Genomic DNA, 17,623 nt, shown 5'->3' with positions numbered 1-17,623 from the left:
TTAAGGACAAGCATCTAACTTTCATTTAAAAAAAAAATTTCATTACTTGTCAGACATTTTATTTGAAGGGGTAGATTGTCAAGGTGTTTTATAGTTGCATATTTCACCTCTTTCCATGCCAAAGCTGGCTTCATTAAAGGGTAGTGCAGATCATTTTTCTTTTTGTGTTTATTTGTGGATATCTCTGTTACTCTCAATTTCAGATGAATTGAAGACAAATTTTGAAAGATAGTAAATGAACTATGAGCTGTGCTTAATATTCCCAGCCGCTTAAAGAGATGCCTGCGAGATGTAGGTGCGTGAATCCCACACGACTTTCTCATCATTTTCTTTTACGCAATGAATAATTTTTTCCTAAGCAAGGAGTAGCCCCAAATATGATCCGAGGAACCAGCGAACGGAAACAGAGTATTCGAGTGAACATGATTTGGCACGTAATGATAGAGTTATGGGAAGAAAAATAAATTTGTTTACCATTTTTCTCTTTTTCATTAATCCCCCCCTTCCCCCCAGTTTCAAAAACATTCATGAGAAGGAGGTTGCAGTTTTAAGGAAACTGACAGTAGTAGTTTAATATGTAAATTTCACAATATTCAGACCTTAACTTCTATACACAGCGAAGAAGAAACACTTGATCTTTCCTTAGCCGAATCATAAATTTGAGAACGTCGACTCCCAAAGACTGCAAAGCTTACATACTTTTTCTCTTGATAATATTAGAGTTTATTTTTTTTAGTTGACACTTTTCAGCCTTAGTTTGTTTAGAATAATCGTTTAATTTCTTTGATGCATGTAGAGACTTTGCATGGCAGTTTGCCAGAATTGCAGTAATAACGCTTTCGTGACAACAGAACGTTAGATAATGGAGTTGTATGAGAAGAGTTTGCAGAACATTGGCAGATTTGTATCCCACTGAGCGGAAGTTGGAATTTTGCACCGAGAATCCACATTCTAGTTGATGAACACGCACTATTTCTCCCACGCTTCCCGACTGATAACAAGCTCTGAAGATGCCAGTACTAATGCAGTATTGTGCAACAGAAGATAATGGTACGTAATGTGATGGAAAAACAAACACTTATCCAGATTTGATCATTTCACGAAACTCACAACTGGAGTTATTGCAGACGTAATTTATGTCGGGATATGATCACACGCTGCTGGCCGCTGAAACTGTAGCACCAGGAACGATAACAAATAACAAAATTCACACAATGAAAATCCGGGGTGCAATAATGACAGTGTTAGGAAAAGGATAGGTTGCTATGTGGAGATGTTGAGTCGTAGATAGGCACAACAAAGACACACACACATGACGACAGTGCATGATGAGAACCAATCTGTGTGGTGGAGAGGGGTAGGGTTGGGGGACAGTAAAATGCTACGTGTTGGAGCATACAGGGTCGAGGTGGAGAGACAGTAGGGCAGCTAGGTGCAGTCGGGAGTTTAGACGGAGGGCGTGGAAGGGGGGAGGGAGAGACAGTGGGAAAAAAAAGAAGACACGTAAAAGGACTGTGGGTGCGTTGGTGGAATAGAGGGCGGTGTAGTGCTGGAGTGGCTACAGGAAATGGGTTAGGTGAGTGTAGGACAATGACTAACGAAGATCGAGACCCGGAGGGTTACAGATTGCAGGGAGAGTTCCCACCTACGCAATTTAGAAAATCTGGTGTTGATAGGAAGGACCCAGATGGCACAGGGTGTCAAGAAGTCTTTAAAATAGAGAGCGTTGTGATAGGAAGCGTGCTCAACAACTGGGTTGTCCAGCTGTTTCGTGGCCACAGTTCATTGGTGGCCATTCATGCATGCAGACAGCTTGTCGGTTCTCACGCCCACGTAGAACACGGAACAGTGGTTGTAGCTTAGCTTGTAGGTCACATGATTGGTTTCACAAGTAGCTCTGCCTTTGATGGGATATGTGATGCTTGTGACCGGACTGGAGTAGGTGATGGTGGGTGGATGCAAGGGACAGGTCTTGCAGCTAGGTATGTTACAGGGATATGAGTCATGAGGCAAGGGGTGGTGAGCAGGGTTTGTGTAGGGATGGGTGAGGAAACAAAACGGAATTCTACTAATAGCGTGTATAAAGCATAGCAAGGAAGAAAACATGATTAAATCCGTAGATTATTTTGGGATATACATGGTGCGAAAATTAGTACACAGAGTGGGCAACTCTGTCAGCAATAACATCTATATCCCAGCTGGGTATCGATTCCAACTGAGATGAGATGGCATATACGGGTACACCGTTCTATGCTGTTTCAACCCTTTACCAGAGTTCATCAGTCGTCATGATTGTTGGGTGGCGTCTTGCTAGTGACTCATCAACCCATGACTATACGTCACTGAGTGAATGATTCGGAGAATGTGCTGTAGCAACGTCTGAACACCCTCTGTATCGAGGTAGCTCAGGATTGCTCTGGCAACGTGTGTGTGAAACCTAACGTCACAGAGACATTTGGACTGAACACAGCTTCCACCTGAATACGTCATAAATTTAGCTCCTGTTGTCCCAATAACTGACTCTGTGAGCCAGAGGAGATCGTGTTGTGTTCCCAAGCATGCCTCGTAAGCTCAAGACATATGTTGGACGCTTATGACGGTGAAAAATGCCTTCTGGTAACTTTTCTTCTCGTTAGACCTCCACACATGGATACGTCCGTCGTGATGCTGTTCGGAGAACTGGGACAACTTGATTCCACTCTTGTTTTCCTCAGGGCGCACCTCCGCTGTCTTGCATCTCCTCTAGGGAAGTCGCAGCAAAGGTCACCGTGGTGCTGTAGACGTCGTCCTACAGCCAGTCTGGACACATGTCTAGCTACAAAAGAGTCAGTTTCTTCATTCAAGGTTCGTGACATCACACAAGGATTCTGTACGGCCGAGCGAACAGAATGTCTGTTCTCTGGGGAGCTAATTGCGTCCGGCCGTCGAGGTCCTGTGAGGCGTTAAATACGAACCTGCTGAAGCCATTGATTCCATATCCGCATGAGAATCGTGGTACCCCGACCAACGCGAGCAGAGTTACTGCTGAACAATTAATCGCTGTCTCGATATGACACGACGCTGCCGCTGTCTGATTCCGACATTTGCTGGTAGACGTTTTCCTTTCTTCCGGTAGGCACAACACTATCTTCTCACCAACAATCAATATTCAAACACGATATTTGAATGAGGAACTGTGATGCTACACTCCCCATGGATGGTAAACTATTATGACCACATCTGAATTAGGTTTGTTAGAGATCAACAAGCCCTTGAGGCTAGCAGATATGAAATGATTAGTTTTGACTATAATCTGGCTCCTGTCGGAGCACGAAAAGGCCAATATTCTCCTTTTTAAAAGAGTCTGACATTGCAGTGGGGAATAAGCTGTCTCCATCCCCATTCAGCCTCCATCACCAAAACTTTTGACATGCAAATACATTCGCGCTCTTTTAACGCATAACATTCTAAATCATTTTACCCGGTCTCTCGGTATAGTGAAGCCTTCACACTCAGTGTCTCCCACTTACTGCCACTGTTTACCCGTATGTCTCTCACAATATCTCCTTTTCCTCCCGGTGGCACTTTTCCTGTCTGTCTCCCCCACTGCCACAGCTTTTATCACCTCCACTCGCTGTTCCTTACCACTGTCTGCCACTTTGCTGTATCTCTGCCCCACTGTCACTGTCTTTGTCCCAATCTTTCTCTCTTCCATTGCCAACGTCTCTTTCTTTCTCGCTTACAGTCTGCTGTCTTTCTCTTCAGTCACTAATGTCTCCTCTCCATACATGTCTTTGGGGATGGTTTGCTCGGGGGTTTGATTCCTGGACCAGGAAACTTTAACACGTGGGTGTATGAGACGGGGGAAAGAGGGAAATTTTTTTTCGTGTCAAAATGCTCTCTCACAAAAAGCACGAATATGTTCGCGTACCAAATTTTTTGCTAGGAAGGCGGAATGAGGATTTAGGCAGCTGGTTTTCCACTTTACTGTCAGAATCTTTTAAAGAGTAGCATTTCGACCTTTTGTGCTCCGATAGGAGCATTTACTCAACTGGTTCCCATCTTTTGCCTGTTATAGGAAGCTGTGCTGCTTCTATAAAACAAATGTCGTACCTCAATAAAGTTTGACAGTTTAGTTGTATATTTCAACACATTTACATATTTTGACAAAAATTAAGTACTCATAACATACGGTCAAAACAAAATCGCCTCCCTTCCAACGTTAAGTTCACGTTACATCAGTTTACATAAAAATGCACATTTTTAGGCTACACTTACAGAATACTAAAACATGCGCTATTATATTTGCAGGTACAAAGAAAATCGAATGACAAAATAATATCTTGTAAGGTGTTTACTCTGGCAGGTGGCACCATCGAATAATTTTCAGGACAAGACATTCTGTAGGCTAGTGAAGTGTCCATTATACTGAGAGAGCGCGTCATAAAGTTTTATTTGTGAAAAAATGACGGCTAAAAACATAATCTGGTGACCTCAGAATCCTTGCGATGACTCCCGTCGGTTAAAGCTTCATTTACGTCTCAGACAGGATAATAGGTGCGTATTTTACGTGCTCAAGTACTGTGACTCAGAATCTCTGGATCCCGTTAATTGATAACTATAACGAAAAAAGTTTCAAGGTCCCCCGACATCATCACCTTAAGAACATATGGTAAAAATTTGAACGATTTACCGTGAACAGAAATTATAGAAGTGGCTGTTCCCACGATTGGTACTTTTAGTACCCAAAAATCGTGGTTTTCCGAGGCTTCCTCAGGAACCGCCCATGAACAAATGGTGCTTTTATAAACCGTCTAAGGCCCACCCTAGACCACACTTAATGCAAAAGAACCAACCGATTTGCTCTATCTGCCTGAGCTAGAGGAAGTGTGTAATTTTTAAATTTTGACCCTGCACTGTATGATAGCTACAGTCTGCTCGTTTTTCTGATAGGTATAAAAATTAGCACCAGGTCAAGGGCTATCGAAGACACTTTACCCCTTATCTCTGTGATAACAGAATCGGAGATACGGACCCCTGAAAAATCGCATTTTCGCGCGCCGGCACTGTCGTCCACGGACCGATTTGTGTTACTGTAGTTAGGAGGGCGGACAAGAGATACCAAATACACAGTGATGATGGCCCAGTATACAAGTCTGTTCATAATTCTGTGCTGGTCGTAAGTGCACCCAAATTAGAAATTAGTAATTTTGACCAAGAAGGCGTTTTACTTTGTAAGGGAGCCTTTTGTGCTAAGTTTGAACGGTGCTTCGGGCATAATCACACCCGAGAGGCGTCATAAACAGTTTCTGGCCAGTGTCTGGCTCCATAATATTAGGTTGGCTATGAAAAGTAGAGCCTTCCGAGGAGTAGGCCTTTTCTTCGAAACGCGAGGTTTTGAACGACCCCTACAACAAGAAATCAGTCGAAATGGGACCCCGTGCTCTTCTGCCATCAAGACGCGTTTCACTGGCTGCTACATCCGATGCTACAACTGAAACACCGTGCTGAATCTGTTTAACTGAATGCTACAGACACCACAAGGTTGATAAAAGATGGCCGGTTAGTCGTAGAAACAGCGAACGATCTGCTTAATCGCTTATTGCCTCAATCTGATCATTCGGTGTAAAGACGGCAACTCTTTTGATTGTACCAGGACCGCCGTCGGCTCCAAGCCTCCACTAAAGTAATCTGCTATGTTCTTCTGCCATGCCTCATCATTACACAATGTCTCTCTTGCTCACCCTTAATTGCATGTATTATTTTCTTCATTTTGTATGCGTCCTACGATTATTTATGCGTGTGGTTTTCTTGGCTGACCGGGAGTCGTCTCCCAGTCCAGTAATATCTTTATCGTATCCAGGCATTTTTCCCACCTATTTTAGTGCCTTTCTGTCTTGTTAAGTCGCGTGAGCTTGGGTATTAATTGTATTTGGGGTTCTTTTGTCGACACATTTAATGAAGTCTGTAGTCGACTCTTATTTAAGTAGCATTGTGCTACCCACTTTCGTCCTTAACCTATCATCACGCCTGACCTATTTCTCTGTGATTGTGAAAATAATTACGTATGCATTCGATGCTATAGGCACAGCGAGGTCAGTGAGTAGAATAGTGGGTGTTCGTATCCAAGCTACATAGCTGGGAACGCGATTTCACATTTACCCCAAACTGTAGCATAATCTTTCCTTGTGAACATCAATAAAAACGAAAAAAACTGCAGTGACTAATTCCTGACTGGAAACGGAGGAAGTCAGAGGAACGTGCAGGGAGAAGACGGACTGCGTGTACCACTGATTTGGAGGACCGGGTTCTACAGGATACTGAGACGAACTCTAGTACAAGCTCCACGCAAGTGGCCCACCAACATGGCGTAAGCCAAAGTACGATTATCTGTACTCTGCATGGCAACCGCTACTATCCCTATCACCTGCAAACGACTGCGAAGAGTATCAGCAGCGGATTTCCCTCTACGGGAAGGATTTTGTCGATGGTTTTTGTAGCAGACCATTATAATTAATGGATTTCTATCAGTCCTCTTTAGCGACTAAGCGACATTTACCAAAAATGTTATCATCACTCTGCATAGCCGTCATATGTGGGGTACAGACAATTATCAGGGAATTGTCATCAGCATCGATTCAGCCTCAGTCTGTGGGTACAGATTGTTCGCGACCACATACTTGGACCGCTTATTATTCTACAATGCCTCGACGGAGGAGCGTAGCTGGACTCCCTGCAGAATACTTTGCCTGGGCTGTTTGAGAACGTGTCTTTGGCAATACGACAGGTCATGTGATTTCTGCATGACGGAGCACCACTCCAGTTCCGTATTACAGCTCTCCGACATCTCAACATCATCTTCTGCGGATGTTGGGTAGGACGTGGAGGCCTTGTAGCACGGCCTGCTAGTTAAACAGACTTAGACCCCCTGGATTTTTACTTCTTGAGGTATCTGAAAAGCTGAACCAATTATTGGTGTGCAGAACATTCAACAGCGTGTTCAGAATGTCTATGACGCTGTTCGGAGAGAGGCCCGAACGTGCGAAATAGTGCAGCTATCCACGAGGCGTCGTGTGAAAGTGTGCATTTCATCCCACGGAGTCCATTTGCAACATCTATTATGATGTGGGTGCGACGCAGCTCTGCACTGTGTTCCGGAACGATCTGTCGTCACTGCACGTACACCGTCCAAATCAGGTTCAAATGGTTCAAATGGCGCTGAGCACTATGGGACTCAACTGCTGTGGTCATCAGTCCCCTAGAACTTAGAACTACTTAAACCTAACTAACCTAAGGACATCACCCACATCCATGCCCGAGGCAGGATTCGAATCTGCGACCGTAGTCCAAATCAGGACAAAATCATGTTCGTAAGATCTTTTTTTCCTCCGTGTCCAGTCAGTAACCCGTCCTACAATTTTTCAGGTTTATTAATTTTCACCCTGTATACAGAATGTAAATGGTGTTACTCTACCCACTTCGTGCAGCTGAGTTGAACTGCTAATCATTTACGCATGCAAACGTGTACTCTTCATGGTGCCAGCACTGTGTCACCTCTTCGCCCCGAGCTTTGCAGCGTACTCACGTGATGCCGGATCGGAAGTAGGCCTTGAAGCGCGCCGACTCGGCGCCCTGGACCTCTCGGTGCTGGATGGGGCTGCCGCCCAGGTAGTCGTCCAGCTCGACCGTCTTGTAGGCCGCCGTCGCCGCCTCGTCCTGCGACGTCTCCGCGCCCAGCCAGTAGTGCAGGTGCACCTCCGCCGAGCCGCGCACCGGCTCCGCCTGGACCACAAGCGTCACCATCAACACTATTCACGTTCACATTTGTTAGCCAACTGAAACAGTTCGTCATTGCTTTCTTTTTCCTAATGCCTTCCTACTGTGTGTACAATGTATGCCTGTTACGAAATACACTGACGGAAAAAATCGCAACACCAAAAAATAGTCAGTGTAGTGTAATGAAATTTCGGGAATTCCTTTGTCTCGGTAACATATTTAAGCGATTAACATCGGAAGGTCACAGGTTAATGTAAGATAAGCCACTGCAAATGTGAAATGCTGATATATTAACAACCGGTGTAACAACCAGAATATTGAATGCAAGCATGCAAACACGCATGTTGTACAGGTGCCGGGGTCAGTTTGTGGGATGGAATGCAGTTCGTCTGTCAACACAGGGATGGTTAATGCTGTTTGTACATGACACTGGAGTTGCCGTCCGATGGCGTCCGATATGTTGTCCACTGGAGACAGAACTGGTGATCGACCAGACCAAGGCAACATATCGACATTCTGTAGAGCCTGTTGGGCTTCAACAGGGGTAGGTGGGCGAGCGTTATCCTGTTGGAAAAACACCCCTTGGAATGCTGTTCATGAATAGTGGCACAACAGGAGGAATCACCAGAATGATGTGCAAATTTGCAGTCAGCGTGCGTGGGATAACCGCGGGAATGCTTCTGTTGTCATTCGAAATCACACTTCAGACCATAACTGCAGGTGTAGATCTAGTGCGTCTAACACTCAGACAGGTTGGTTGCATGCCCTCAATTGACATCCTCCTTATCACCACACGGCGACCACTGGCACCGATACAGACTTTCTTAGGAAGCACAACAAACCTCCACCCTGCCCTCCTATCAGCTCTCGCTTAACACCACAGAAGTCGCAAATGGCGGTGGTTTGGGTTCAGTGGAATGCACGTTAAGGGTGTCTGGCTCGTAGCTGTCCTTGAAGTAACCGATTTGTAACAGTTCGTTGTGTCACAATGGTGCCAAATGGTTCAAATGGCTCTGAGCACTGTGGGACTTAACATCTGAGGTCATCAGTCCTCTAGAACTTAGAACTACTTAAACCTAACTAACCTAAGGACATCACACACATCCATGCCCGAGACAGGAGTCGAACCTGCGACCGTAGCGGTCGCGCGGTTCCAGACTGTAGCTCCTAGAACCACTCGGTCACTCAGGCCGGCACAGTGGTGCCAACTGCTGCTCAGATTGCCGTTCCAGATGCAGTAGGATGCGCCAGACCTATGTGTGAAACACGATGGTCTTCCCTCTCGAATGTGACAAGTGGCCATCTGGAGCCCGCTATTCTTGCGACCATACAATACCGTGACCACCTCTACCAACAGTCATATACAGTGGCTACATTCCTGCCAAGTCTTTCTCCAATATCGCAGAAGGAGCATCCAGATACTCGTAGCCCTATTACACGACCTTGTCCAAACTCCGTGAAGTGTTGATAACGGCGTCTTCGTTGCTTTAAAGGCATTCTTGCCTGACATCAACTCGACACCACGTCCAATCTCAAAGGCAACTGACGCTTACAAGCGTTGCATCGTATATCTAGTCTAAAACTGATATGCATCCGCATAGTGGCGCTACTAGCGTTACTCAATAGACATATTTCAGATGTAGAAACACGACTACCATCTTTCGTTTATGTCGCACTCCTTCTTATTGCAATTTTTTTCCGTAAGTGTAACTTTTGCTGCAGACTCTCACGATTTCTTGTATTTATTTCTTGCACGGTACGTTTCGGAAAATGATTTCCACTCTCAAGTGCATTTTCGTGTATTATAGCATTTATGTGTGAGTTTTGCGATGTTCGAGATGCTAATTATCTGATGCCTTATTGAAATACACTGCCTGAAAAACATCACTGAAGCACCCCAGAAGAGGAGGAAGAAACGAAATACAACTTCACGGGTTGATAGAGTATGTGATGTTTCTGGAGTGTTTACAAAATCGTCTAAAAAAATTGTTCAAATGGCTCTGAGCACTATGGGACTTAACGTCTGAGGTCATCAGTCTCCTAGAACTTATAACTACTTAAACCTCACTAACTTAAGGACATCATACACATCCGTTCCCGCTTTGTCACGTTACGCCTGGACATTTAATCGACACGGCTGTCAAGCTGCACACATTGCGGCTTCCATTTTTCTTGCTCATCTGCATTCACTTACATTTTTCAACATTTACAGGTAGCTTCCATTCACCACACCAACTAGAAATTCTGCCTAAGTCACCTTGTATCCTCCTACAGTCACTCAACGACGATTTCTTCCCGTTCACAACACCATCATCAGAAAACAGCCGCAAATTGTTATTCACCCTGTCAGCCATATCAATTATATGTACAGAAAATAACAGCGGTCTATCACACTTCCCTGGGGCACTCATGAGGGTAGTATTGTCTGTGATGAACGTCCGTCAAGGACAAAAAAGTGGATTCTGTTACTTAAGAAGTCTTCAAGCCACTCTCATATCTGAGAAACTATCCTGTATGCCCGTACCTTCGTTAACAGTATGCAGTCGGGCAATGAGTCAAATACTTTTCGGAAATCTAGGAATATGGAGTCTGCCTGTTGCCCTCCATCCATAGTTCTCAGTATATGAGGTGAGAAAAGGGCAAGCTGAGTTTCGTACGAGCTACGTTTTCTAAAAACGTGCTGACTCGTGGACAGAAGCTTTTCGGCCATAAGGAAATTTATTATTTTTGAACTGAGAATGTTTTCAAGAAATCTGCAGCAGACCATGTAAAAAATATTGGTCCGTTTTTACTGTTCTTACATATAGGAGTCGCCTGCACATTTTCCCAGACGCCTCGACTTTCGGTTGGGCGAGAGATTCGCGATAAATGCGAGCTAAGTAAGGGCCCAATGCCGTAGAGTAATCTTTGTAAAACTGAATTGGAATTCCATCATTACCCGGCGACTTATTTGCTTTCAACACTATCAGTTGTTTCTCTACAACAGGACTGTGTCGTTCATACGGAAAGTTCGTGCGATTCTCCTGCGTGAGGACCCCTGTCACATCCGAGTGTCCCACAAATCTGTATATTGCACGACTCTACCAGACGGCTAAATAGAGACTCAGAATGAGGCCCTCTCTAAAATCTGTCCGGTGCTGGTAACATTGTCGCAGACTGGTATGCACCGTCTCCCTGTACTTCACAGTAATCATTCAGTACCTCACGCCGTTCACGTCTTTTACATACCCTGCAGTAACTGATAGCAATACGTGCCCACGATGAATACTAACTCACTCTGATGGTCACTGTACCTGTCAGAGAGAAGTGCAACTCTAATCACTTGCATATCCGCCGATGGCGTGTGTGAGGACGAAGTTACAGTGACATCCGACTATGTCTTCTGGGTGCGTCACTTTTTTGGTCAGGCAGTGTATATAAACACTACCAATTTCGTAATTAATGATGGATCTTTTTAGGTATTCGTAGTTAACTGCGAAATTTGGAAAGAAAGCTTTAGTTACAGTTTTCTCGTACTCCTCTTACGCAGAAATTCACATATATTAAACATCACTTACCAATGTCACACTATAAAGTACTCTTTTTCTGGTCTCTGAAACTCGGCTGGCTTCGGGCCGCTACGGAAAGTTTACGCTCGTTAACAGCCTTGTTTACATAACAATATTAATTCGTTTCCCTTATAAGCTATAAACTGACTGCCTTGAGAGAAAGAGGGGGTGATTATACTAGCCAATATGCCAATAGCCGATCGCAAAATTACGTTCGCAGCATTCTCCACAACTGTGCTACCTTATTATAGTGTGCGATTAGTAAACAGTTCTAACTGCACAGTGCACATCGAAGACAGAAAAGCACAATAACAAACACTCACAAAGGTATTTTACATATTGTCAGCAGTGATGCTGCAGATCGTCTATGGAGTACGTGTATTATTCTATGATGCATATATTTTTAGTGTCTAATCCGAATCATTACCAGCTTATACATTAATTACAAGTCTACTTATTTTTATGTATCACAGTGTTATTAGGTTATTTAAGGAGACTATAGAAGCATGTGAAGAAATTCATTAAGTTACTTTCCAGTTTATCATTCAATTTTTTATCTTCGCATTTTTTCTGATGTGAATATATCTCCATATCATCCTAAAACATCCGTATTATGACTTTCGTGATCTTTTTTCATCGGTTTCCATTCCCAGTCAGGTATTCTTCTGCTTCAGAAAATGAGATGCCCATATCGAAATTCAGTGGAACCACTATAACGTTTCTCACTTTTGGCTGAATCCTCTATCAGCTACTACTTCTACTACTACTACTACTACTACTGCTACCACCACCATTCTCTCCTCACATTACAGTCTGTAGCTTGTTAAATGTGCAGGTACACTATCTGATCAAAAGTATCCGGAACCCGTATGTAATTCTGAAATGATCACTACCTGTCACGAGAGGAAGACTAGCCAGTATAACGGAGAGCGAGAGTACTGTAATGTCAGTAGAGAAGCAGTAACAGCAGAGTTGGTCGGTCAGTTGATCTCAGTGCCTTCGGAGGTGGAAGGTGCATGCCACATGGGTAGCAGATCTATCAAGGAATTTCAAAACCTCTAAACCTACCCACGTCAATTGTTGTTGATGTTACTGTGAAGTGGAAACATGAAGGAATAATCGCAGCTAAACCGAGACTGGGCAGTGCTCATGTACTGACGGACGGGGAGTGTCGAGCATTGTGGAGGTTGGTTGTAAAAAAATTGCGTAAAATCAGCGGAAGGAATCACTGATGAGGTCCGAAGTGCTAGAAGTAGTGCAACTAGCTCAGTCACTGTACGTCCAGTATTAAAAAGAGCGAATTGCAGAGGTGGAACAGTTCCTCGTAAGCCACATATTTGTGTAGTTAATGCTAAGCGAAATTCGAGGTGGTGTAAAGAACGACGTCACAGCTCGACAGTGGATGCATGGAAAAGAGTGGTTCGGAGTGGCGAATCTCGCTGTGCCCTGCGTCAATCTGATGAAGGAGTTAGGGTTTGGTGAATGCCTAGAGAAAGTTATCTGCAATCATGTGTAGTGCTGACAATGAAGAACGGAGGAGGTAGTGTTTCTGTACGGGCGTGTTTCCCGTAGTTAGGGCGTGGTCCCCTTACTGCACTTAAGAGAACACTAAATGCGGAAGGATATGAACACATGTTAATGCACTGTTCACTGCGTACTGTAGAGGAGCAGTTTGGTGATGATGGTTCATTGTGTCAGCTTGACGCTCCACCCTGTGATAAAGCATGATCTATAAGGCATAATCTGTGGACAATAATATTCCTGAAATGGACTGACCTGCTCAGACTGCCGAACTTCAACACAATGAAACATCTTTAGAATGAGTTAGATCTTCGACTTTGGTTCAAACTGCCGCGTCCAACATTAATATCTTCTCTGGTTTCGACCATTGAGGAATAATGTGGTGCCATTTCTCCACAGACATCCAGACACTTGATTGAAAGGGTCCCCAGCAACATTAAAGCCGTCACAAAGGCGAAGGATGGACATACCCCATCTTTAGTCTACTAATAGATGTCCGCACAATTTTTATCGGATAATACAAGTATCAGCAGTGGTTACCACATACCATAGAGTAACGCTCTGTCTCTTGTCAGCAATATTGTCTTCTCTATATTCCAGGTCAAGAAGGAATAAACCTCATTGTTACAGTACGCAGTTTATCAAACCGTTCGTGCCAGATGAGCCTCAACTATCGCTCTCTGCTTCCATGTCTGAATTTATTTCTTGCCCGCTTTTGTATCATGTAGTGACTACGTTCCACCAATACTTCGTTATGGTGTCAAGTAGCACAGAGGGATTCGTCTTCTGTCTTCTGCTGGGGTTCCCTGTCTTCGGTGTGGTTAGTCTAACAGTATACTTTAAACTCTATGTTTTAGAAAAGTGCATCGGTTAAACCATTCAATGTGTAGAAAACCCTCGACTAAGCTGTAGATACTTTTATCCCTTAAGGGACTGTATTCGAGTACGTGCTATTACCGCTGTTAGGAAACATACCCAAAACACGACTAACGAGGCGGCGCTATGGTTATGATAGTTCATTCGCGGTCGGGAGAAACGGGCTTTAGTTCCCCTTCATGCCACCCAGATTTAGGTTTCCATTGTTCCGGTAAACGGATTATAGAAATTGACTAAATGGTTCTTCCAACAGGACGCGGCAGACTTTCTGCGTCCCCCTTGAACAGTTTAAACTGATGCACTGTCTCCACTTATCTCGGTGTTGACGTGACGTTAACTCCTAATTTACGTTTCATTTTTCATTCCCATAACGAGGGTTTCTAAATCCACCTGCCATAACTCACCTGGCGCAGTATATGGTTCATGCCCAGAGAGGAAATGAATCATTCCTCTAATTGGTTAGGCATAGTAGCTTAATTCTCCACCTTACTACAATGAGAAAGCAAAATCGTTTCCTTTCTATGCCTGAAAAATTCCGTTCGGCGGAAATTATAATCTTAGTTTGTTGGAGTTTCACCAAGAGTCTGTTTCTTTTAAGGTGATACCTTTCCTGAAGCCTGGATCCACTTCTTCTTTTCTTTACAAACACAAAGAACTTATCGCTATGAATGTACTAAAGTCGTCGGCAGGTGCTGTGCTGAGACAAATTTGTTTCGTCACTCCTTTTTAATCTACCTGGAAGTCAGCTCTCCGCTGCAGAGTGGAAGTTCAATTCCGGTTTCCACAATAGTATTTTAGGTTGTTTTCTCGTCAGTGTGGCAGCACGTTGTAACAATACGACCCATGGAACGAACAGTGGCGCCATCGCCCCTATTCCATCTAGTATACGATCTTGACTGAGTGTAATTTGCATGCTGAGGATGGAGAGATATCGGTTAAACCACTATATCTACATTGGTGCTGTTAACACGCGTCCTTCCCTACTTTTCGTTTGTAGGTGACACGTCGTAGAGAACTTAATTGGTTTTTCATAAATATGACCTGTATTGAGTCTTATCTGCTACAAGCTGAAGATGATATGTCGGAAACAGAATTAGGTATTGAAAAAGTGAAAGAGGAGATTAAGAGGCATGATATAGCTGGCTCTCATGGCGGTCTGATAAAATGCGTAACACTTGTTACATAAAGAGCTTACAATTGACAGAACTTTGGTGAATAACTTACAGATATCTATGTGGCAGTTAGGCGGCCGGTATGGCCGAGCGGTTGTAGGAGCTTCAGTCTGGAACCGCGCGACCGCTACGGTCGCAAGTTCGAATCCTGCCTTCGGCATGGATGTGTGCGATGGCCTTAGGTTAGTTAGGTTTAAGTAGTTCTAAGTTCTAGGGGACTGATGACCTCAGATGTTAAGTCCCATAGTGCTCAGAGACATTTGAACCATTTTTGTGCCAATCTCTTTATGGTTGCCCGTCATTAACAGCTGGTTACAGACGATAGATCCGTGATATGTAAGCACTGTCTACAATGAATGTAACACGTTTTCAAGCAATGGATTGGATTTAAGTGTGTCACTACTGTCAAATATTCAACCTTTCTCTTGTTATCTCTTCTCTGATCTCTTCTCTGTGCTCATGTCTCCTGTCCTTTCCACAGGGAGTAATTAGTGGTGGGAAGAGCTGTGACACAAAATCTAATTGGATAGTTTTTCTGACTGGTAATCAGGTGGCGTACGTGACGCTATCAAAGAGCTATATGGATTCAGTGTAAGTGAAGTAGTCTTCTGAACGACACTTTTCAAAATAATGGCGTCGCTGCTGATTTGAATTTTGTAAATCTGAAATCCTTCAAAGTTCTTCTCATCTCTGAGAAAATTATTTACTTTCAGGGGAAAGAATTGCTTACGCAACAGGTATAGTCATACAGGGAACTAAATGAGTGAACTGAGGAAAATACCGCCATAAGAGAGAAAGAAATCAAAAGTATAATGTATAATGACTAAGGTTCGTTATCATAACAAATCTGTTACCAATTCATCTACATCTTCATTATTACCCTGCAATTCATAGTTAAGTGCCTTGCAAAGGGTTAATCGAATCACCTTCAAGCTGTTTCTCTATCGTTCCACTCTAGAAAGACGCACGAGAAAAACGAGCACTTGAATCTCTCCTTGCAGGCTCCGATGCCCCTTATTTTATTACGATGATCAGTTCTCCCTACGTAGGTGATAACCGGCAAAAGATTTTCGCAATAGGAGGAGAAAACTGTTGACTGAAATTTTATGAGAAGATGCTGCAGCAACGAAAAGCACCTTTGTTTTATTGATTGCCACTCCAATTCAAGTACCACGTCCGCGGCACTCTCTCCCCATTTCGCGATAATACAAAACGAGCTATCCTTTGAACTTTTTCCATGTCCTCCGTCAGTCCCATCTTATGTGGGTCCCACACTGCACATCAATATTTCAGAAGAAGGCGGAAAAGCGTGGTGTACGCGGTCCCTTTTGTAGCCCTGTTGCACTTTCTAAGTGTTCTACCAATAAATCGCAGTCTTTGGTTTGCTTTCTCCACAATATTATCTATATGATAATTCCAGTTTAAGTTAGTCGTAACTGCAATCTCTAAGTATTTAGTTGAAATTACAGCTTTTAGATTTATATGATATCTTGTAACCAAAATATAGCAAATTTCTTTTAATACTCTTGTGGACGATTTCACACTTTCCATTATTTAGAGTTAAATGCCACTTTTTCACCGTGTCTAAATCATTTTGCAATTGGTTTTGATCATTTGATGACTTTACAAGGCGAAATGACAGCATCCTCTGCAAACAATATAAAATAGCTGCTCAGATTGTCTCCTATGTCTCCAGAATGAGATTTTCGCTCTGCAGTGGAGTGTGCGCTGATATGAAACTTGAATATGGTAGAGCACTTGCCCGCGAAAAGTAAAGGTCCCGAGTTCGAGTCTCGGTCCGGCACACAGTTTTAATCTGCCAGGAAGTTTCATATCAGCGCACACTCGGCTGCAGAGTGAAAATCTCATTCTGGAAACATCCCCTAGGCTGTGGCTAAGCCATGTCTCCGCAATATCCTTTCTTTCGGGAGTGCTTGTTCTGCAGGGTTCGAAGTAAAGCTTTTGTTAAGTTTGGAAGGTACGAGACGAGGTACTGGCAAAAGTAAAGCTGTGAGGACGGGGCGTGAAAAGTGATTGGGTAACTCAGTTGCTAGAGCACTTGCCCGCGAAAGGCAAAGGTCCCGAGTTCGAGTCTCGGTCAGGCATACAGTTTTAATCTGGCAGGAAGTTTCGTCTCCTATGTCGTTTGTGTAGATCAGGAACAACAGAGGGGATATAACACTCCTTGAGAAACACCGGATATTACTCCTGCTTTACTCAATGACTTTCCGTCAATCGCTACGAACTGTGTCCTTTATGACAGGGACTCACGAATCCAGGCAGACAACTTAGGCGACACTCCATAGGCACGCAATTCGATTGGAAGTCGCTTGTGAAAATCTAAAAATATGGAATCAGTTTGATATCCGCTGTTGGCAGCACTCATTACTATGTGAGAATAAAAAGCTAGTTGAGTTTTGCAACAACGATATTGCCTGAATCGTGCTAATTTTCAATAAATCGTTTTCTTAGACGGCAATTAATAATGTTCGAACACATTATATGTTCCGAAATGCTCCTGCAAATCGACGTAAGTGACATGGGTCTATAATTCAGAGGATTATTCCTATTTCCTTTCTTGGACATTGGTGTGACTTGTGCAATTTTCCAGTCACGAGCGAGCGGTTGTATATGATCGTTCAGTATGGAGCTGCTATATCAGCAAGCTCTGAAAGGAACTTGTTGGTATACAACCTGGACCGGTGGCGTTGCCTTTATCAAGTGATTTTAGCTTTTTTGCTGCACCGAGGA

At 43.7% G+C, this 17,623-nt stretch overlaps 1 protein-coding gene across 3 annotated transcripts in view; it reads right to left on the bottom strand.

Moving 5' to 3' along the window:
* The window catches only part of LOC126272116 (villin-1), a 355,803-nt gene that overhangs the window by 69,894 nt on the left and 268,286 nt on the right, over positions 1 to 17,623 (bottom strand). For all 3 annotated transcript variants that reach the window (XM_049974713.1, XM_049974715.1, XM_049974714.1), the window contains one exon: positions 7,565 to 7,761. In XM_049974713.1, the coding sequence (XP_049830670.1) occupies positions 7,565 to 7,761 (197 nt within the window). The remainder of the gene's footprint in view (positions 1 to 7,564; positions 7,762 to 17,623) is intronic.

Source organism: Schistocerca gregaria, chromosome 5 (assembly GCF_023897955.1).
Source record: "Schistocerca gregaria isolate iqSchGreg1 chromosome 5, iqSchGreg1.2, whole genome shotgun sequence".
In the NCBI taxonomy this organism is placed as follows: Eukaryota; Metazoa; Arthropoda; class Insecta; order Orthoptera; family Acrididae; genus Schistocerca; species Schistocerca gregaria.
Note: the sequence above shows the minus strand (reverse complement) of the source record. Positions and strands in the feature narration are given on the sequence as shown.